This window comes from Canis lupus, chromosome 22 (genome assembly GCF_048164855.1).
Source record: "Canis lupus baileyi chromosome 22, mCanLup2.hap1, whole genome shotgun sequence".
Lineage (NCBI taxonomy): Eukaryota > Metazoa > Chordata > Mammalia > Carnivora > Canidae > Canis > Canis lupus.
In genome coordinates, this window is record NC_132859.1 from 1,635,147 (window position 1) to 1,659,107 (window position 23,961).

The following is a 23,961-nucleotide window of genomic DNA, read 5'->3' on the forward strand; positions in this document are numbered from 1 at the left end:
CGTGAGCTTGCTCTCCACCACCCATCTCTGCTGCCTTAGTGGCTCCCCTGCTCTCCGTGATGAGACCTGCAGCAGCTCCCAGTGAAACAACCCCAAAGAGACCAGCCTAAGGAAATGCCTTGTGTGTAGAAAATAAAATTCCTTCTTATCCAAGAATAATCTGTCTAAAGCCCAAAGCACCACTTGCCTTTGTGTGTGTGTGTGACAAACTTCAAGAAATATCTGTCTTTCCTGTCACCATAATAAGCAGCTTTGGGTTATCAGGAAATCACAAAATAATCAGCTTTTGTTTAACTGGTAAAATTACTTTAGTTATACTACACAAAGCTTCTCTTTTCTTTGCTTCTATGGATTCAAATCTGCCTAAGCATACGTATTTGCCAGCCAGCTCGTTTTCTTGCTTGTTTTTTTTTTTTTTTTCTTTTTTCTTTTCCTTTATGGGACAATGGATACAATATACTCTTGCATGGCTTGGGATGTATGGCTGGAGTTTAAATAAAATTGGCATGCCTGGAAGCACATGTCACAGAGACCTTCATGTTCCAGGAATAGGCCCTGAAAAGCAGGGACTAGGAAATGGAATTTTATAGAATGGGGCAGGAAATGTGTAAGCATTTTCCATTCCTAAAAGGCTCAGGTTAAGTACGCTGCCCCGACCCAGAGCAGCTGGCTGACACTTCTGCCTCATGTGCCAGGGATCTCTCGTGGTTTCTCCTGAAGGACATACGACCGCTCCCAGATGCACACGCAGCATTAATGGGACTGTTCATTCATATGAGCCATGTACCAGAAACTAACCCTGGCCCTTCCTGCACAAGTACTGGGTATGAATATCAAGTTTAAATTCATATGTAGGATAGTTTTAGTCATCTCAAAATGTCTTTTTTATGTCCCTGTTATTTATATTGTATATGACATGTGAAATATGTACGTCAGTCATATGTACAGGGACGCCCGTATGGTGGCGTCAGCGGTTGAGCATCTGCCTTCGGCCCAGGGCGTGATCCTGGAGTCCCGGGATCGAGTCCCACGTCGGGCTCCCTGCATGGAGCCTGCTTCTCTCTCTGCCTGTGTCTCTGCCTCTTTGTGTCTCTCATGAATAATTAAATAAAATCTTAAAAAAGTGTACAACTCTTCATGCTATGGGATAAAGCATATCCCATGCTACTCTATAAAATCATTTAGATTTGTCTTCCTTTGATTTGTTCCTCAAATATTTATTGACGCGTTGTCTGGCAGGCTCTGTGCTAGGCTTTGGGTATACAGCGGAGTACAAATTAGAATTGAATCTTGACCTTGCAGAGTTTTGAATCCTTCTAAACCAGTAACATGAAGAAAGCCTGAGAAGGGTTTGCTGGGAGCTACTTAAGGCACAGTCGGGGCCTCAGTCAGGGCACTAGACTGAAGGGGAAGAGAGAGGAGTGGAGGAAGGCTTTTAAAGGAAACAATAGCTAATCTGAGGCCTCAAGAATGAGGAGTGTCCAGCAAAATAGGGGCAATAAAAATTATAGGCAAAGTTAATTACATGAGTGAAATTGTAGATGCAAGAGAAAACTTAGCAGTTCAAGAAAAATTCTAAAAATCAACATGGTTGAAGTATGATATGTGATGGGACCTGAAAGGGGGGAGAGTAGAAGAGGTAAGATCAGTCTAGAAAGATGGAGGAGTCAGCCCAGAAAAGGTATGTTGAGTCTCTGTCTCGAGAGCAATGGCGAATTAGTGAAGTATGTTAAGCAGGGGAAGTGTTGGCATCGGGGCCACAGAGCGGAAAAGGAATTGGGTGGCCAAGACTGAAGGCAGAGAGAATAGTGAGAAAGCTGTTGGAATAAGGCGAGCTCAGGATGATGGGATCGGTGGTCTTAGCTTAGATGTGCCTGCCGAGAGAGCACTTCCCTGGCTCCAGCCTAGAGTAGGGCCCCAGGACAGTCTCGCGTAGCACCTGGTACTTTCCCTGCCTGGAATTAATTAGAATTTGTGACTACACATTTCCTTTGTAATTTCTCGTTTTACCAATGTCTCCTTTACTAGACAGTGAAATATTCCACAAAGGCAGGAACCCGTCAGACTGATTAGCAGCTGTAACACCAGCACCTAGAACATTACCTTGCAAACGGGGAGGACTCAATGGATATCTGGGAAGAGTGAGTGGAGAAATGAATGAAAACAAAGGGAAGTGGAAAGATCTGTAGGATACTTGGGGAAGTGGAATCAAGAGAACCTGGCGGTTGCTTGGATGAGGCTGCTCATAAGGGAAAAACAGCAGTCAAGAGTGGCTCCCAGATTTCTGGCTTGAGTAGCCAGGCAGATAATGGTGCCATTTGTGGAGAAAAGAGATACTTGAGGCTAGAGAGGGAAGTGGAAGAAGTAGGGTTTTGGCAGGGGTTGGATTATAAATTTAGCAGGCTGAGCTGAGTATCAGATTCTGTTTTAAGCTACATTTCAACTTGACCTTACCCAAAAAAGTAACACTCCAAAAGAGTAAACCAACATCAACCAAAAGAAATCAGCACAGTAGACATGTGGGTGGGAAGATTGTTTTTACTTTTATGGTTTAGTTCTCCACATATAGTCCTTTCTAATTATTTTATTTTAGCAGACAAAACAAGTCATTAAATTGTCAATGTGCAACATATCTGTGTATTAACAATAGTGACTTTATTACATAAAAAGTCACATTTTCTTTAATATGAATTATTGCATGTTTATATTCACAAGAAACCAATATGACGGTATCAGGAATATGGTAGAAATTATTTTACTTTGGTCATCTTTTTTGTCTTGTACATTTTTGCGATCAAAATGGAAAATTGAAGAAAATGTAAAACCCTTTCCTACTTTCTTATTTTTATTATTAAGGATGTCCAAGACATACTTCTCCAACTTGAAGGTTTTCATTAAAGTCATCGAGGATCTTTTATGTACTTATATCATATTGCCCTTTAAGTTACAACTCTCATCTTGGGTTAGAGGAAATATAATACTCCTGGTGAGGACATAAAGCATCAAACCTTGGTTTATGAATAGTAGCATCTAAACATTTTTGTAAACTTCACTCTTTAATAGCAGAGCACAGATGTAAAGAAAAAAGAAACTGAAGTCTCTGAAAGTTTATTGTAAATTTTAAATTCCAGACTTGGGGGATAGGCTTCATTTCCAGTGAGGGCAATTTCCAGACTTTAGATTTAACACAAAAAATATTAGATTGTTTCTGATTTAACTAATTTTCCTCCTTGTTTCTCTTTCCCTCTCTTTTCTTTTTGTAGGTGGCTCAGAAGTGTATTCCTTTCCTAATTGGGCATTTGAAAGACTCAACTCATAGCGATGTCATCCTAAACATCCTCACAGAGATAACAGGCTATGACCCTGTGGCTTTGAGCACTTTCCTTCCAATGCTGAAAGAGATTGGTGAGAGATTCCCCTACCTCATCGGACAAATGGCAAAAATCTATGGAGCCGTGGGGCATGTAGATGAAGTAAGTTTGGCTTTTTTTATCTCCATTTCCCTAAATTCCATTGGCACTTCATCCATTGGGGCTCTATGACCTCTAAATTTGTCCTGAAACTTCCGAGAGTTCCCATTTCTCTTTCAAAACCTTGTACATGGACAGTGGCCTTCGGATCAAAGACACATTATAGCAGGACTAGCTGGAAGGCTCAGGAAATAAAGATCTCATTACTGGAGAGTCACCTGAGGAAGGGGAAGGATTAAACTGGAGCGAGCACTATGACAGATTCAAGAACACTTTGTAATAATAGTAACCAGTAAAAGGGTTTCATCTCATTTCTTGTTGCAGTTCTGCTCACCTGAGGAGACCCTCAAGAAGCATAGGGTTAGGTCATAGACGTCCCTATTAATAAGATCCCATAGCGATGCTGTCAATAAATGCCTAGATTTAGTATCTTTTGAGTCCTCTGGATGTTGTTACTTAGAAAAATGAAATGTTTGTACATGTTTAGAAGGCTTAGGCTAAATATTTACATAATAGAATCTTTTGGCAGGAACAGAGGTTGCCATCAGTTTGTGGGGATTAGGTGACCAAGAAACAATTTCCAGAAATTCAGGTTCAGAAGGATGAGCATGTCTGTCTGATGATTCTACATTGGGATTTAGGATTTTTATCTTTTTAAAATAAAAGCAAATATATAATTGATAGGAGAAAATTTTTACTTTCACATAATACAGTTTCCTATAAGATAAATATAAAATTGTGCAACTCTTAAAAGGGAATTCATTGTTCATCAAGTTCAACTTCTTGAGTCTACACAGGAGAAAATTAAAAACTAGAAAAGTTGAGTGACTTACCCAGACTGCGACTGGGTTAGTTTGTGACCCAGTTGCAGTTAGGTCTTTGCTATCCTTGGCATTCTTTTCAAAGTTTATCTTAGAGTGGGTCTCTGGTTCCGTTTTATTTTATTTCTGCCGAGATTTGCAGATGGCCTGGTGAATGGGAGGCTTCCTTCCAGTGGAAGGCCTTTTTCTAGCTTCCCAGATGAAGGTGGGAGAGCAGAGCTGCCAAGCAGCCTGGAACTGTCAATATGAGGTGGGAGGTGGGGGGATCTTGTAAAAGGATTACTTTGGTGTGGACATGCCGCTTAGTATAATCCTGTTCTATCCTCTGCTGTTGGGAATGTCTCGCGCCTGCCACAATCTGCCTTCTGGTAACACTTTGCCGTGCCTGTCACCTTTGCTGCCAGGAGAACCCGCTGGTGTGCCCTAGTGCTTTTAGAACAACTTCAGTTGACAGCTGTTTGACTGAATCTGCTGACCTTGCAGGTTTTTGTATGTACCAAAAAATTCAACCTCTGATGTGTGAGGCCCTGGAATCTCTAAAAATTGAACTCCTCCTGCCCTTTAATGGTAGTTCTTTTCATCACAAATACTCTTATGATTCATTGATGTGTGGTCATGCACATTGGAAGTGAATAAACCTCCCATAGAAAATGTACTCTGTTACAAAACAAAAACAAAAAACCCATTAGCCATATACAGTTATGTCATTGTAGGTTTCCCTGAACTAAGACTAACTTGACAGAGAGTGGCCTGTTAGGGTGACATTTGTATGACTGTAGGTGGGTGCAGGGAGAAAAGGAGGGGATCCAGAGATCGAGGAATCACTTATTTTAGAACTCAGAGTATTAAAATATTTTTTCTCCCCCGTTCCCCCAATTTCTCCTTCTTATGTGTCCATGAAGGCATCTATGTTTGGGGGAGAAAATTTTTTTTTCTGGTGGTTCTGACTCATCTCCTCAGCAAAGAACAATTCTGGATCAAATACCTTCCAAATGTACCTGGATATCAGGATTACATGGGGAAGATTTTTAATAATATAAGTTCATGAGACTCATAGAAAAATTTACTAAATCATAATCTCCAGGAAAGGGACCTAGAAACCTGGACTTGTGGGACCCTGTGCCAGGTAATTTTTATGCAACTGTTAGTGGATCAGTATTTGAGATCCCTTGATGTAAAGTATTTAAAGCATTTTCTATCTTAAACTTAGAATCAGGTCTTGTCCTTCACTCTTCCTGCCTTTATCCATCAAGTAATGTGAATTAATTAAAACTTTTCCAGACTACTGATGTGGCAGTTTAAATTAGGTATGGTTGAGAGTAACACAAAATTTCAAAACAATAGTGGCTAAAACAGAGACAGTCTTTTATATATCTCACACATAAAGTTTAGAAAGCAGTCTAGAAATCCATGTTTCAGAGACCCAGAGACCCATCCTTGAGCACACTAGAGAGCACATAACTTCTGTGCCAAGGTCCAAGGTGGTTACTTATCTCTACCCATCAAGTCAGTATTTCAATTTAATTTTTTTTTTTTAATTTTTAATTTAATTTTTTTTTTAATTTTTATTTATTTCTGATAGTCACAGAGAGAGAGAGAGAGAGGCAGAGACATAGGCAGAGGGAGAAGCAGGCTCCATGCACCGGGAGCCTGACGTGGGATTCGATCCTGGGTCTCCAGGATCGCGCCCTGGGCTAAAGGCAGGCGCCAAACCGCTGCGCCACCCAGGGATCCCTCAAGTCAGTATTTCAACTAGCAAGAAGGTGAATGGAAAGAACTCTTCCAGATGGTCAAACACAATCTACTATTCATATCCCATTGGCTACAGAAAACAAAGCTGCATATGACCACACCTAGCTTCAAGGGAGGCTGGAACATGTAGTCTGGATTCAGATGGTTACATATCAAGAAAGAAGGGCAGAAATAATGATGGGGACAAAGAATGCCTCTGTTGCAGCTTGTCAAGTCACTTCATTTGTCTGGGTCTGTTTTCTCTCCTCAAAAAATAACATCCTTTCACAGGTTTACCTCCCTCCTGCTCTGATATTCTTGATTTCATTATTCTATTTAAGACCAGTCTAACAAAATTACCTATAAATATCAGGCTCCTTTACTGAGAAATAAAACTCTTCTTATTTGTTTCTAACACCTAAACTATTACCATTCGAAAGTCTCTCTTTTAGCTTTAAAGAATAATAAGGTTCAGATGTCCTAAGAATAAGTGTAGTAGTCTAAGCAGCTATTAACCAATTTGATTGAGCCTGTTCAACTTTCTAAAAATCTTATGGAATCATATTCCCAAAGACCAAATCCAGTAGGGAAGATATATATGTATGTGTATTTCTACACAGCCTCATTCTAAAAGGAAACATGAAGTTACTGAAGTACATTGCCAGGTGGGCATAAGGGCACAAGTTAGGGTCCTGGACACCTATGGAGGAGGGAGTTGCAGTAAAGAAGGAGCAGCAGGAACTTTGCCCTGAAAAACCCGCACCACTTTCTGTGTGGAAAATTTGGCCTATTGTGAGATAAAGAAACACAGGAATAACATGAGACATGGAAATGTTTAGGGTGTTAATGATAAGACAGGCATGGGACTCTAGTGACTTCAGGCCCTAGGATTCTCTCTCTCATCCTGTCCTGGTCTCATCTAAAAATTGACTTCATTTAGAAATTTCTCTCTTTGCATCAAAGTAGAACTTTCAGATATATTTAGAGGTTTCAAGTATCAGATGATGACATTGCTAGGATTTAAGTAGTTTTAGAAATGCAGAAAAACCAATCCAACTTTGAGAATCTTGCTCCAGCTTTAGAAATGGACAGTCTGTGATGGACTGTAGCCTACTGTTCCATCCCTCCCTTATTGCCTGGCCTATGGAAAATTGAATTGTTAGATCCTTAAGAGTAAAAGGCAAGTCTTCTGGGAGTATGCAGTCATCAGGCCAGGGATAACCTTGGTATAGAGCTAGACTGGAATCAATTGCATGAGTTATTAATCAACTTATGCCTCAACATTTGTGCTTGCATGAGGCCAGGTGTGAGAACTGCAAGCTCTGACTACAGGGAACCAGCCTGGATGTGCCTGTCCTTTATATCAGGGCCTATCTGAGTGGGCACACTGTTTTCAGCAGCTTGAAAGCAGTGTCACAGTTTTTCCATTTGCATTGCACCCAGAGAGGAGAGTTGTGTAGAGAAACCTGAAACTAAAACCTATATATCCTTATTCTATCTCCCAAATGAACTCAGAGATCTTTTTTTCACCAAAACTTAAATTAAACCATGCTTAGTAGCTGTATAGTGCTTGTATCACAATAGGAGGCAATATAGTACCTCACAAGCCATTTTCAGGTTTGTGCTGACACCCGAAGCACATCTAGAGGATTAAGAATAAAACAGAAGGATCACAGGCTAGAGAAACATGTTCCTGGGGCAACTGATGCATTTTTGTCCCTGAGGTGCACCTTCCTAGGCACTGTCAAGTAAGAGACACATAGTTTCTATCATGCCAGGATTCACCCCACTTATGTGGGATGCTCAGTTGAAGCAGATGCACAAATAAGAAATATTACTATATTGGATGTGTCCTCATATCGGCAAAAATGCACAGGTCCTTTTGTCTTTCTCCAATGAGAAGACTGCAGTGGAGACCTCAGGAGACAACAGCATCTCCTAAGAATTCATCCCCAAAGTGCCTAGCAGTTTGGTGCCACCACATCTCTGGTAAACATCTGGTGACTCAACCCAAGACCAAGTCAGCCCCTACTTGGCCCAATAACCACTCAGGGACCAAACCTTGCCCACAACAGGGAAAGATAGCCATTGCATATTACTGGACTGAAGGCAAAAGTGGCATAGGCACAATGATAGAGCACACACAACACACACAAGACACGCCTGAAGCACCAGGTTCTGGTGAACAGGGAACATTACACTACAGGACACTACAGAAACTCTTCTTCATAAAGCCACTACTTTCAAGAACAGGAGATGTATCTGACTTTCCCAACACACAGAAACAGACAGAGAGAGTTAGACAAAATGAGGAGACAGAGGAATATGTCCCAAATGAAAGAACAGGACAAAAACCACAGCCCGAGAGCTAAATGAAACACAGATAAGCAATACGCCTGATAAAGAATTTAAAGTAATAGTCAAACGATACCCATCGGACTTGAAAAGAGAGTGGAGGACCTCACTGAGATGCTTAACAGAGAGACAGAATGCATGAAACAGAACCAATCATAGATGAAGAACTCAATAACTGAAATTTTAGAAAATACAAGAGGAATAAATAGTAGACTAAAGGAAGCAGAAGAATGGATCAGTGACATGGAGGACAGAGTAATGGAAAGAAATCAAGCTGAAGAGGAGAGAGAAAAAAACAATAAAGAGTGAAAATAGACTTAGGGAACTCAGTGTCAGCATCAGGCATAATATGGTCATATTATAAGGATCCTAGAAGGAGAAGAGAGAGAAAAGGGGACAGAATATTTATTCAAAGAAATAAGAGCTGACAACTTCCCGAATCTAGGGAACAGAATCCAGATCCAAGAGGCAGAGAGAGCCCCCAACAAAATCAACCCAAGGAGGCCCACACCAAGACACACAGTAAGTAATTAAAATGGTAAAAAAGTAGTGATAAAGAGAGAATCTTAAAAGTTACAAGAGAAAATAAAAGTACATACAAGGGATACCACATAAAGCTATCAGTGGATTTTTCAGCAGAAACCCTGCAGGCCAGAAGAAAGTGGCGTGATGTATTCACAGTGCTGAATGGGAAAAGTCTGCAGCCCAGGGTACTTTTGTCAGCAGGTTATCATTCAGGGTAGAGGAAGAAGTAAAGAGTTTCCCAGACAAACAAGGTTAAAGGAATTCATGACGGCTAAACTAGCCCTACAGGAAATGTTAAAAGCCATTTAACATTTGAGTGGAAAGGAAAGACCATAAGCAGGAGTAAGAAAGTAGGAAGCACAAAAGCAGTAAAATTCACTATCTCTATAAAAATCAGTCAAGGGATTCACAAAATGAAAGGATGTACAGTATGATACCAGATACCTAAAATGTTGGAGACGAGGAGAGGAGTAAAGAATGAGTTCAAACTTAAGTGACCATCGAATTAATATAGACTGCTCTATGCAGAAAATATTATATACAAACCTAATGGTAACCACAAATTAAAAAACAGTAATAGATATGCAAAAAACAAAGAGCAAGGAGCCCAAATATATCACTAAAGACAACCAGCAAACCATGAGAGAAGAGAGCAAGAGAAGAAAGGAACAGGGAAGAATTACAAAAACAACCATAAAGCAAGTAACAAATGGCAATAAGTACATACTTATCAATAATTACTTTGAATGTAAATGGACTAAACACTCCAATCAAAAGACATAGGGTGATGGAATGTATAAAAAAAGCAAGACTTAAAAAAAAAAAAAAAAAGCAAGACTTATCTATATGCTGCCTCTAAGAGACGCATTTCAGAACTAGAGACACAAGCAGATTGAAAGTGAAGGAATGGAAAATCATTTATCATGCAAATGGAAGTTTAAAAAAAGCCAGAGTAGCAATATATATATCAGAAAAAATAGACCTTACAACGAAGACTATAACAAAAGATGAAGAAAGACACTGTAAAATCATAAATGGAACATTCCAACAAGAAGACATAACAATTATATATATTTACACACCCAGAATGGGAGCACCCAAATTCATAAAGCAACTATTAACAAGCATGAAGGAAGTAATAGGGAGTAACACAATAATAGTAGGGGACTCTAATAGCCCACTTACATTCATGGACAGATCATCTAAACAGAAAATCAACAAGGATACAGTGGCTTTCAATGGTACATTGGTCTAACAAGTATATTAAGAACATTCCATACTAAAACAGCAGAATACACACTTTTTTCAAGTGCACACAAAACATTCTCCAGAAGAGATCACATATTAAGCCATAAAACAAGTCTCAAAAATCCAAAAAGACTGAAGTCACACCATGTATCTTTTCTAACCCTGATGCTATGAAACTAGAAATTGTCCACAAGGAAAAAATCTGGAAAGAACACAAACACATGAAGGTGAAATAACATTTTATTACACAATGAATTGATCAACAAGAAATCAAAGAGGGAATTCAAAAGATACATGGAGACAAATGGACCTGAAAGCTCAATGGTCCAAAATCTTTGGGATGCAGCAAAAGCGGTTCTAAGAGGGAAGTTTATAGCAATACAGGCCTACCTCAAGAAGCAAAAAAATCTCAAATGAACAACCTAATCTTACATCTAAAGGAGCTAGAAAAAGAACAACAAACAAAACCTAAAACCAGAAGAAGAAAACAAAGATTAAAGCAAGAACAAATGATATAGAAACTAAAAAAGCAATAAAACAAATCAATGAAACCAGGAGCTAGTTTTTGAAAAGATCAACAAAATTGATTAACCTTTAGCTAGATTCATTAAAAACATGAGAGAGAAGACACACACACACACACACACACACACACACACAAAACACACAACTGGCACCACAGAAGCACAAAGGATTACAGAAGAATATTGTGAAAAATCATATGCCAACAAATTGGACAACCTAACAAAAAAAAAGGATAAATTCCTGGAAACATAGAAACTCACAAGACTGAGTAAGGAAGAAATAGAAAATTTGAACAGACCGATTATCAGCAAAGAAATTGAATCAGTAGTCAAAGAAGTCCCAACAAACAAAAGTCCATAACCAGATGGCTCGAAAGACAAACACTACCAAATATTTACAGAAGAATTAATATCTATTTTTCTCAAACTATTCCGAAGAAGAGGCAGAAAAGCTTCCAAATTCATTCTGAGGCCAGTATTACCCTGATACCAAACCCAGAGAAAGACACTACCAAAAAAGAGAACTGGCCAATATCTTTAAGGAATATAAATGCAAAGTCCTCAACAAACTATTAGCAAATTGAAACCAACAGTACATTAAAAAAAATAATGCACCATAAGCAGGAGTAAGAAAGTAGGAAGCACAAAAGCAGTAAAATTCACTATCTCTATAAAAATCAGTCAAGGGATTCACAAAATGAAAGGATGTACAGTATGATACCAGATACCTAAAATGTTGGAGATGAGGAGAGGAGTAAAGAATGAGTTCAAACTTAAGTGGTTTTTATTTATTTAAGTGGGATTTATTCCTAGGATGCAGAATTGGTTCAATATTCTTCAATCAATCAATGTGGCACATCACATCATCAAAAGAAGAATTAAAAACTATATGATCATTTCAATAGATGCAGAAAAAAACATTTGACAAAGTTCAACATCCATTCATGATAAAAACTTTCAATCAAGTAGGTTTAGAGGGAATATACCTCAACATGATAAAGGCCATGTGTGAAAAATTCAAGCAAACATCATACTCAATGGTGAAACACTGAGAGCTTTCCCCTAGGATCAGGAACAAGACAAGTATGTTCACTCTTCACCACCTTTATTCAGCACAGCACTGGAAGTCCTATCTACAGCAGTTAGACAAGGAGAAGAAGTAAAATGGGGCACCTGTGTGGCTCAGTCAGTTGAGCATTTTGACTTTTAGTTTTGGTTCAGGTCATGATCTCAGGGTTGTGAGCTCAAGCCCTACATCAGGCTCCATGCTTGGTGGGGACTCTGCTTGAGATTCTCTTTCTCCCTCTCTCTCTTTGCCCTTCCCCCCTCCCTAAAAAAATGTAGAAATTTTGCACACCAGAAGAGAGTGGAATGACATGTTCTCCAAGTGCTAAAAGGAAAACACTTCCAACCAAGAATACTCTACCCAGCATAGCTATCATTCAGATGCAAAAGAGAAAGAGTTTTTCAGAGAAACTTTTGCTGTCTGAAATTAATAAATAAATCTTGAAAAAGAAAGAAAAGACATCCAATTTGGTAAAAAGGAAGTAAAACTTTCACTATCACAGATGACGTGATACTGTTATTTAAAAGCCCAAAAAGACTCCAGCAACAAAATTCTAGAACTGATAAATGAACTTGATAAAGTCGTAGGATACAAAATCAATATGGTAGAAATCTGTTGCATTTCTGTACGTTAATAATGAAGTGGTAGAGTAATTCCAAAAGAGAATCCCATTTACAGTTTCTTGAAAAATAATAAACTACCTGGGAATAAACTTAACCAAGAAGGTGAAAGACCTGTACTCTGAAAACTATGAAATGCTGACAAAAGAAACTGAAGATGAGACAAGGACATAGAAGGATATTCCATTCTCATGGATTGGAAGAACAAATATTGTTAGAAAGGCTGTACTACCCAAAGCAGTCTATAGATTTAATGCCATCCCTACCAAAATAGCAATAGCATTTTTCACAGAACTAGAACAAATAATCCTAAAATTGGTAAAGAACCACAAAAGACCCCAAATAGACAAAGCAACCTTCAAAAAGAACATAAGTGGAGGTATCACCATCCCAGGGTTCAAGATACACTACAAAGCTGTAGTAATCAAAACAGTACGATACTGGCACAAAAAAATGGACACATAGATCCATAGAACAGAATACAAAGCTCGGATAGAAACCTGCATTTGTAAGGCCAGTTAGTCTTTGACAAAGGAGGTGAGAAGATGCAACGGAGAAAGTCTCATCAATAAGTGGTGTTGGGAGAACTGGATGTCTACAGGGAAAAGAATGAGACTGGACGGCTTTCTTACACCATATGCAAAAATAAACTCAAAATGTTTTAAGGCCCTCAACGTGAGACTTGAGATCATAAAAATCCTAGAAGAGAGCAACACTATTCACTAGTAAGTTTTTGTTGGGATTTAATGGATTCTATGCTATGGAACAGTGTCTGGCAAATGGTGGACCGTCAGTAAGTCCAAGCAATCTAATGTATTACCTCCTCCGTGTTGCTCAAGACTTCCCCATTTGCATTTATTTGGATATAGACTGAAGCTTAAGCCTAACAAATTGAAATTAGGGAAGACAGCAGCCAGGGAGATGGCCTGCCTCTTCCCTGCTCCTCCAGTGAAAGAGGCTGAATGGATGCATATCCGTGGGACGAGTCAAAATAAGGACAGATAGGAAAGGAACAGTTACCATAGGCAACTTCATGTATCCTAAAGGTGCCAAGCAGAATTGACCGGATCTTTATTCTTTGTTAGAGAATAACTGGTCTGTGTAGATTTTTTTTTCTTGAGTGGAATGTATATCTGCTTTATATTTATTTTGTAGACAATTATTCCTGAGGGGAATAAGAGTAACAAAAATAATAATAAAAGCACATTTCATAAAAAAAAATTCTAATTTAAAATAGGCCTTGTGTTCTTCGGGGGCACTGAAAGTGCTTTCCATAAAGGGCAGGTCGTCCCCAGCTCCTCACCTATAAAAACAGCTAAAATAATTCTGCAGCATTTTTTTAAAAGCTCTTATTAACTAAACATGAAGTGGTTTAAATTAAACCCAGACCAGATATTGACTTTTTTTTTTTTTTTTTTTGGTTCATGGAGAACTGAAATAGAATATTTCAATTCTAGGGGCTTTTATTTTTTCCATCATTTTCTTGACTCGTTGGACATGCAAGTGTCCTCGGCCCACTGGGTTGGGTCCTGCGGTTATCGTAGACCTCTTTCCCAGTGTGGGGTAATGTGGAAAGGAGACTCCATTAGGAATGGCTTTGATTTTTTCTTTTTCTTTTTTTTTTCTTTTTTTGGAGAGGCTGAATTGCATTCATGTGTTCTGTGAATTACCAAAGGCCCAAGTAAACAAACTGAAACGATTTTATTTCACAGTCCAGTGCTAACTGGGACCCAGCCTCACTGGGAGGCCCCCGCTGGTGTGTAGCGCATGCTGTGTAGACACGGGCTTCCCTATGCCAGGCCGGCGAGGCGCAGACCCAGTGGTGCAAACAGAGACAAGGTGCTTTAAAGTGCTCTTTAGAAATGATTTAGCACATGGAAGGATGCCGTGGCCAGTTGTTTTCCGAGCTCGAGACCGACAGTGCACACCTGCGAGGAATCAAATGGCCTGCCCTCCCCGGCAGCCGCGGCCGTGGGGGTGTTAAATCCTGTGGCTGCAGCCTTGTTTTCCTAACCGGCCGGACTATGCTGGCCGAGCACCAGGCTGTCTGTGACATCCTCTCTGGCTCAGAGTCCCGGGCACCTTTCAAGTAAAGAAGTGACACACATCTTGCCCAGGTCGCATTTCTGTGACATCCGGCAGGGGTTTCCACAAAAACACTTTCAGGAGGAAAAGGAAAAGAACCACAAAGGCAACTGACACCCACATCACTGTCCTCATCCTGGCCGTGGAAAAACATCCTGGGAAATAGGAGCTGGATGGATGATTTGCTCCTTTAACTTGCAAATCAAGTCTAAGGGATCTGGGGGGCCCCTCGTTAGAGGAAGAGCCTGTGGCTTAAAATTGCACTTTTGCCAAAGATGGAGAATTTAGGTAAAACTTTGGTGGGCTTAGTGGTTTTGAAGGTTCATTTTTTCTTAAGCCTTGGTCTGTGCTTAATACTAGAGAATTGTCATCACCTTTTTTCCCCACAAAAAAATACAATTAGTTCTCTTGTTTTCTTATATGGTGAAATGGTTACGCGTGCTAATGGGAAATAGTATCAATAATAAACCCCTCCCAGAGTGTAAGGAAAAGAAAACTTTGAGTATACATGGAATCAGGTTGCAAATCATGGTGCTGCTAGTCCACATCCTCCCTCCGTCCAGGACACAGGGCTGAGTCGCTGATTTTTTCCGGGCACAGGCCCCAGTGCTGATGACAGGGGCCCAGAGAAGAGGAAACTGTGGTCCTGGCCCGAGAGGGGCTCCCAGGGAAGGTGGGCCAAGGGAGATGGACAAAGAGATGGTTTGAGTTTGCTTTGGTGTGCGTTACCCCGTTCTGAACACATCGGGAAGGAAGCAGGTAACCGTGCGTGGGGCAGTCGCGTGGTTTGCCGGCTGATAGGGTCATGTCATGGGCAGAAGGGGAGGGCATAGCACGTACAGTATCAGGCAGCTGGGGAAAGAGCTCGAGGCTTGTAGAAACCATGAAGAATTTGAGGGTCTGGAGCACTGAAGGACTGCTGGGTTGAGGGGGGCATGAGGCTGGTCGGTAGGCCGCGGCTAGATTGCGAAAACTCCTCTTTGATTAGCAGGTAGTTCCTGTCCTCCGCCTTCCCTCTCCGAAGTTATTCATCCCTGGTGCTCACATGACCTTGGAACAGTATTTTGTTTCCCTTCGCATTGGCCACTGTGCACCTCAGAGCTCCCAAGAAACTAAGGAGCCTGCCTGGTAAAGGACAGACAGTCCCCGCAGATAGTCCCAGACGTAGGGTAGGAAATAACGGTTACAAAAGTTACATGTTGCAACCATTTTCAACAATGTCTTGTAATTATGGACTGTAATTCAGGCCAAGACTGACCAGATTCACCAAGGGCCCTGGGCTCCTGGGCGAGCCGGGCAGCCTGACAAAGCTAATGGTGCGGCGGCAGCACCCAGACGGCCAGTCTCGCCTGGGGATGGAAAGCCAGAGGGGTCAGCCCAGGGTCCCCCCCAAACTGATCTTACCCCAAGGGGGGACCATTTGCCTTTGTCACAGCAGTATCTGTGAGGAAGTAGGTGAGGGCGTTTGCCCCGGAAAGTAGAAAGCTCCCACCCAGGGACCGTCCCTGCAGCCTTGAACTCAAGAAGCGATTGAGTCCTGGGTTCACCTGAAGGACAACTGAGCCTTGGCAGCAGGTGTGTGTGTGTGGGGGGGGGGGGGGGGTCGGTGGAGAGGATGGAGTAGGTGATGATTCCAGCTCAAATCCTGCTGCTCTTGTACGAAGGCAGCGGCAGTCCTTGCCCTTCCCGCTCCGCCTCCGACTTGAACCACTGGGGCTCAAGCGGGTTGCTTCCAGGGCCGGCGTCGGCACGTCTCTGCCTGTGGCTTTGTTCACCTTCACACCACTGTGCTAACTTGCACGACTGCATAGAGACACGAAGAACCAGGTCCCCCCCCACGGCCCTCCACCAATGGTGCGCGCCGAGGCAGGTGCCTCAAATGCAATCCCTCTTCGCAGCACTGCCAGGCACCCTTGTGAGCTACTGACCTCTGCACTTTACTCCCCTGCTCGGCTCCTGCAGCTTCCGAGTAGTGGGTTGGTGCTTCAGTCGTCTCAGGGATCCTGATCCAAGGACAAGGCATTTCCATGCGTCCCCAGGCCACGGTGATCCCCCGGCCCTGAATACGTGTGTGACGTGTTGCATGTGCTTCTCACTTAGACTGGAACTTGACCAAGCATCACTATCTTGTACTAGTAAACGGCAGCGGATGACAAGGCGGGTTGTGTTTAAGGAAGGCCAGGAAACCTACAGGCTTGAGTCCTGGTCATGGCTGGTGGCTGCTGGTCTTCAGAACCTGTCGGTCTGCTTCCTGTGTGGTGGCCAAAGCGTGGTCCTCAGACTAGGAGCACTGGGCATCACGTAGGAATCACAATCCAGTCTAACAAGATCCCCGCGTCACGTGTATGCACATGAAAGTGTAAGAGGTACTGCTCTCAAGGAGCCAGACCCTGCAGGATTTGTCTGCCACAGAATCCCTCAGAGATGTACTTATCAAAAAATTTAAGCCCGGATTTCTTTTGCAGTGAGTAGGAGTTGGGAACTTGATATTGGTTCATTGGACTCAGCTAACGCCCCTTAGAAACCATACCTGTGACAGCCGGCTGATCGATGGGCTGTCACACCGAAATGTTCCTGTTACAGTTCTTAGCATTAACCAGAGTGATGCTTGATATCCGCATGAACTCGGGAAGATAACGCATAAGAGATGAGACTGAGAAGGGTGTCTTGACGTTGGTTTATTTCTTGTGAAGTGATAAATCTCTAGTAGATAAAGATATAGCTGTTGCTCTTCAAGGCTAGTACGCTAGAGAGGACTGGAAAATAAATGTCCCCAGGACGGGAGTAAATGGAAATGGTCACTCTTCAAGGTTACGTAGATCCCATAGAGTCTCAAATATCTGGCAGTTCACCCAGAAAAGTGGAAAACAAGCTTTCCTAACTGTCTCATGTCATTGAGGTCTTTATTTCCTGAGGACGGCTCATTTTAGAAAGCTCCTACTGCGCCCTCCATTCTCCGAGGATTTCTTGCACCGACGTCTGCTTTGGAGGCAACCTCCCTCCCTTGCAGACAGCGTCCTTTGTGATGAGGCTCCGCGTCTCACTCAAAAGTCCCCTTCTTCTTTCAAAACCTTTCTTTCCCACCTTCTCTAGGACAGCTCTCCATCCCCAAGGCACTGTCTGGTTACAAACTCTCCCTCCTCCGGGTCTGGTAGGTACAAATTCGTTGGGCAGGAAAGGAGGGTGACGAGAGGAAAGAGTAGAGGTTACAAAGATCTTCTGAAGGAAATGTTCTACGTTCCTTCACCTTACAGAGGGAGAATGACCTTGAAGGCAAGATGCGTGGGTTTTACTATCTCGTGTGGTCGATACGTGGACACAGTAGATACAGTGAGGTGACTCTTCTGTTCTGCTGTTGAGAAATGGCAAGAGTGAGTCATGCTATGGTCTGAATGTGCATCCCTCACCCCATCCAATTCACATGTTGCCACCTAACCCCCAAAGTGATGGAATTAGGAGGTGGAGCTTTGGGGAGGTGAGTAGGTCATGAGGATGGAGCCCTCCTGAATGAGATTAGGTCCCCAATAAAAGAGGCCCAAGGGAGCTCTCTTGCCCCCATCCTCCATGAAACCAAACACCACATCTATCAGCACCGTGATCTTGGGCTCCCTGGCCTGCAGAACTGTGACAAATAAATGTTTGTGGTTTATAAGCCACCCAGCATGTGACGTCTTGTTATAACAGCCTGAATGGACTAAGACAAAAAAAGGAGTCCACTCAAGATCTCAATACAACCCCATCGAAGAATCCTAAAAGACTGTTGGACTCTGTTGCCGCTGTTACTAGGAGTCAGCTCACAAATAAGTGGAAAGCAACTTGGAAAGTAATCGTTCTCTTCAGGCTGGTGTATTTCGAGCTTTTGAGCACACACGGTCAGACATACGTCCAAACCCCATGCTATTCGCTGCCCTTCGCGTGCATGGTTTTATTTACTTGTTTATTTATGCCAGTTAAGTTTAAATAAAGGTAAATAAATTTATGTCAGCAAGAAGTTAAGGCAGTTTACTATGAAAACGTAGCTTGCTATGAGACCAAAAATAATTAACCCAAGGCAAAAATCCAATAACCGAGAGGTAAGCATTGGGAGGATGGGGAGCGGGGTACGGGAAAACCGATATCGAACTCTCCTGGCCAGTCTCAGGCAAGATTTACGCTTGCCTGAAAACTGCATTTTTCTGCTTTTATTCTCTGCCGTAAGTAATGAAATAGTACCCAGATATTTGCCTCTAACCTATATTTTAGGAGCTAAATCTCAGCTACCATGAATAAAACATCCTGGCTATTTCTTACGAAAATAAGTAGGTGCAAGGAAAGATAGGCATCTAGTGTTTAATTATATAATGAGTAAATTATGTAATGAATAAATTATGGAAACTTCAATTGTAGCTGGTGTGTAATTCAACTGAGGTAAATCTTACCAAATTGCTCCTTTTCTAATGAGCAAAAGCATTTTTTTTTTCCTGGCAAAAAGCTCAAACACAATTTCTCTTTTCTTTTTCTTTCCTTTCCTTTCCTTTCCTTTTCTCCTTCTCTTTCCTTTTCTTTTCAGGCCCATAATAAGCATCTTTCTTCAAAATGGTTTCCATGATTGGGCTAGAAGGTCTGTGGTTACTTTTTCTATCATTTTGCGATTACACTACATTTGCCAAACATATATTGTGTAATTAAAGATGGGCTGCTTCTTGAGTTCTCTAGAAATGTTTCAACACTAAAGGCCCCAGTGGTCTTTCAAAATGTTTGCTTAATTGATGCAAAAGAAATAGTGGAACCATTGTTCAGGGTAATCAGTGAAAAGTCATTTACATGAAGGGACCGTGGTGTAGTGAGAGAAGAAATCCGGGCTCAGTATAATTCATTCTGGGCCCCTTGTGCCCACACAAAAGATTTACCTTTGGGAGGCTAAGTTCCCAAGCCCCCAATTTTTAGAGAGTGAATCCAAACTAAAGAACCTCTAAATCTTTTATCAACTCACAAAATAACACAATGTTAGAAGCACAAATTAGAAGGGCTTCTACAAGCTTTAACATCTGTATTTGGGACTCAATGCAAAGAAAAGATGCTAGAAAATAAACCCTCAGGACAAATGGAGCCCAATCTGGGTTTTCAAATATAATTGTGGCCACACTGAATGCTGTTTTAGGAAAAATAAATTTATTTTTAAATTGGAAAACTTTATTTGACAGCAGATCATGTCCGGTTTTAATCCTCTTTAAAAAAAGTCACGCGAAAAATATAATTTATTTGGCTACATTACTGTCTCAAAAAGCAAAGCATAAAGGTAAGCTACCTTTCACATTCTCTGATTTCTATTTTAAATCCTAAGTCTTTTTGAGGAAGACATAGTAGGCTCCACATTTAAATAAAAGCCATAATTGGTTTATAAATACAAAAAAATCATACTTTTTTTTTTTAACAAGGGTGGGGTTTATTTTGGCATTCTGTGCCAAATGCATGCAGTTGAACTGAGTCCAGTTGGTCCTTAATTTTTGCCATCTTACAAAATTTGAGGTTCATTCAAAACAAGGGATACATCTGTTTTCATCAGCTGTTTCTTGACTTTTATTACTGGGACTTATTTTTTTAAATTGTTTTGCCTAGATGGTATTGTTTTACTAGGCATGATTTATTACTCTCCCATGTGCCCACGGAAACTGTGTGTTCCTAAAATAATGCAAACTGAATCAAAAACAAGAAGAAAAAGATGGGAACTTATTTCATTTACATTGGATTAAATAATCATTTAGAATGTGTGAATACATTTTACATTGCAACAGAGTTTTTACTTATCAATGGCAACAAAAATATGTCCAACTACTCCAAGCTGATATACAGAAAAATTGGGGCATGATTAGAGAACAAAAAGAAGAACTGATGAATATGACTTTTTGGAATGCTATTTAAAAAATCAGCTCAAAAAGTTAAAAACCCAAAAAAACAAAAATAAAACAAAACAAATCAGCTCAAAAATTGGAGGATTATCTAACAGAACATTAACAATGTTTTATTTATTTATTCCCTACTTTGTTCCACAAAAGAAGATTTCAAGCAGCTTGCCTTTTCAATATTCTGTTAAAAAATTTATCAAATCTTAGCTTTTGATATTTATAAACTAATGACATTTAATGCCTACTTACTGTGCAAGTATTTTGCATACATTTTTATCCTAGTTTTTAAGATATGCTAGAAGAGCATATTTTTGGGTAACATAACTTTTAAAGAGTAAAATTTATTAGTTGTACATTTAGCTTGGCATTTATAGATAACTGGATAGCTTGACCATTACTGCTTGGCCTACTTCAATAACAGTAACTTTTTGTGGGGTTGGAAATGGTAAAATAGTAAAATATTTTTACTTTAGACACAGGAAAGTATTGGAAAAGACTGGATAATAATTGCCAAGAGAAAAAGATCTAGATAACTCTAGATAATGAGCTAAAACTTGGTTCAGATCACTAAGAAAATCTTAAATTATGCAGTGTTTTTATTTAAGAGTGTAACATTTTTAAAAAGGGAAACAGACTTTTTCAGTAAAATGTAGAGCATATTTTACTTCTAGGTCAACTTTTTTTTGTAGGTTAACGATACAGTGGCCCATATTTGCTGATACTGAGCTGATACTGGGGTTTTGGACATTTCTAGAACTTCCAAACCTTTGTCAATTCACAAAAGGGGTTAATTGGGGAAAATCGAGGACATACAGTGCTTCTGAGACAGCTTGTTTTAGGTTTTGTGATAATTCAAATACGTCGGCATTTGCATTTACAATTTTTGACACTCAGGAAATAATGGGTAACATTTATTTAGCATTCCACATGCCAAGTATTGTTCTGAATGCTTTGTTTTTAACTTCTTGAATCCTCGTAGCCATTGGATGGGGCAGGCACTGCTTACTAATCTGTTTTATAAGCCAAGCCATGGAGCGTTTGCCCGAGGTCCATGAGTGGCCACCACAGTGCCAAGCTTCAAACTCAGGAAGGAGCTCCTGAGCCCACTCTGTGAGCACCACACTACCTACCGCAAGGCCTGCTCGGACGAATGAGCGTGGATGGGAGGGCCTGATGTGGTCCTGCCCCCTTTCTGTTCCCTGACAGTGGGGTTTGCTCTGTGAATACTTATCCAAAGAAAATCTTTCACATTTAATGACGATTTGAACAGCCAGTACTCTTCTTATTTGCTTTGCTGGTCTTTTACTTGTCATTTCCATTTTCCATGAAGGAAAGAAAGCTTCTGGAAAGCCAAATACTTAACGAGTCCTTTTTTTTCAAGAGATTTTATGCAGTGGAACAATTTAGGTTGTTGCTCGAAGGTATCTCAGAAACAGCTATGAATCTCCAGGAGGGGACCGAGCAGGGGCTAGAATGAAGAAATGTAACACGCTGCTCAGACAGACAGACCAGCTGAATCTAACAGAAAACCAAAGCAAACGGGTCTCTTGTGACTTGGACTCAGTCATCATTTTTTATTTTCTAAAAGGGGGATTATAAACTCATCAGTGAATAGAACATTTGGAATTTCTTCTTAAAGGTTAATTTTCAAATTCTGAGTAGGAAACAGAGTAGGAGATACGGAAAATCTTCCAGTACAATAGGACAAAGAACCATACACTGTCAGCAAGTGCAACTTTACCTGCTCCAGAGTGATTCCAACTGATTAAAATTTTTTCTCATAAATGAGTTACGATTCTCATTCACTCCATGGTGCAGTATGCCAAACCAAATGGATCCATCCCCCTGTTTTAAAATGGCATTTTTCTAACATTGTTTTTTCCCCTTTTATGTGGAGAAGCAAGCAAGCAAGAAAGAAGGATTTCAGAATTGGTCAATGTTACCCATATTTTCGTCTTCCTCTATAAAAAACCGAGTGGTATGCAGAAAGCAAATGGCGGTCTTCAATCTGCACACCTGAGTTGGGTCACATACACAAAACGATCTATAATGGGCAGGAGGATTAATATGTGGTGAAAAACGGAGGTCAAATGGATTTAGATGTGTAGTGACTTGCTACTTACAGAAAACTGCAATTAGTTTAAAGGCAATAAAAGAATCTGCCGATAGTGGAAAGTACAACGAAAGACAAGCTGGGAGATGTGCTGGAGACCAAACTCAGCCTGACCTTAGTAAAGGTGAACTTGCATTTCTCCGGGCATAACCGCAATGGCTTATGGAAGGTCACGTGTTAACAACTTAAAATGTCTTTCAACTCTGACCAACCAAGGTAAAAGCAGATATTTCCTTTTATAGGAGATCCACAAAGATCTGAGATCAATTGATGGATTTTCCTACCAACCTACCAACCCATTTTCCTCCCTTTCTTCCTACCTTCCTTCCCTTTTGCCTTCCTTCCTTCCATCTTCCTCATTGATTTCATATTTGTGAATTCCCCTACCAGTAAGATGTGTTTGTAACCCCAGATCAATACTCAAGGTGTTCCTGAGGTCATCCACAGACATGCACAGAACAGCCAAAAATTTGAGCCACCCAACCCACAGCTTTCCAGGTGAGGTGGAACAGGGTGCTGCTTTGCCTCTTGTTTCAGCTCTTATACTGTAAATAAGTGTCTGTTCTTTTCACGGTCTATTTAGTGCCACATTTTCCCTCATCTTTGTGTTTCTTGCGATTGATTTTGCTGTTTAAAATGTCGCACAAGTGTAGCGCTAATGTTTCCAAGTATAAGAAGGCTGTGAGGTGCCTTATGGAGAAAATGCATGTGTTACCATAAGCTTCACCCAAGCATGGGTTACAGTGCTGTTGGCTGGGAGTTCAATTTAAATGAATTAATGATACATAGTACGATGTCTTTAACACACATGAAACAAGGCTATGGACTCCTCAGTTGTTGAAGATGTACGACCAGAGGCTTGTGACAACATCACCCCATATTTCCCCTAGAAACGGTGCTTCTGTATTTGCTAATTCAGTGTTCCTACTGACTTTGTAGAACATAATCACCTTGAATAATAATAATTGTGTGTATACACAGACACACACAGATACACACACGGAGGTCTATACAGTGATAAATCATTGTATCGCCAACAACGGAAGTCTGTAGACTCACAGAACCCTCTGAGCTGAAATAATTTCCCACCTTCTCACAGACTGCAGCATAAGGTGACCAACTGTGTCAATTTGCCCATTTGCCTTTGACTGAGGGGTGGTGTCCCAGGATGAGGGACTTTCAAATGCTGCAGCTGGGAAAATCCCAGGACAAACTGGAAAGAGTTAGACCCCTACTCTGGAATTTCTCAAAGCCAAAGAATTAGGGTTGGGGGAGGGGGCAGTGGAATCCTTCAGTTCTTGTTCTGGAGCTAGTAGTGCCACCATTATTAGGAAAGAGACTCATAAAATACATATACCCAAGCCATTAAGTGCCCCGGGCCCCGCTCATGCTTCTAAGGGTTCATGAGCAAAACTTGGGGCCTCTCTGGCAAAGCTTTATTGAGAAGGCATTGATAATAAGTTCATTTGATCTATATTTTTAATGGCCCTTGTGTCTCTTCGGTGTGTACAGACTTCA

The 23,961-nt window shown here is 40.9% G+C and overlaps 1 protein-coding gene across 3 annotated transcripts in view; it reads left to right on the top strand.

Annotated features, from left to right (window-relative positions):
• The window catches only part of VEPH1 (ventricular zone expressed PH domain containing 1), a 222,416-nt gene that overhangs the window by 64,791 nt on the left and 133,664 nt on the right, over window positions 1-23,961 (top strand). For all 3 annotated transcript variants that reach the window (XM_072792150.1, XM_072792149.1, XM_072792151.1), the window contains exon 6: window positions 3,264-3,473. In XM_072792150.1, coding sequence (XP_072648251.1) covers window positions 3,264-3,473 — 210 coding nt within the window. The remainder of the gene's footprint in view (window positions 1-3,263; window positions 3,474-23,961) is intronic.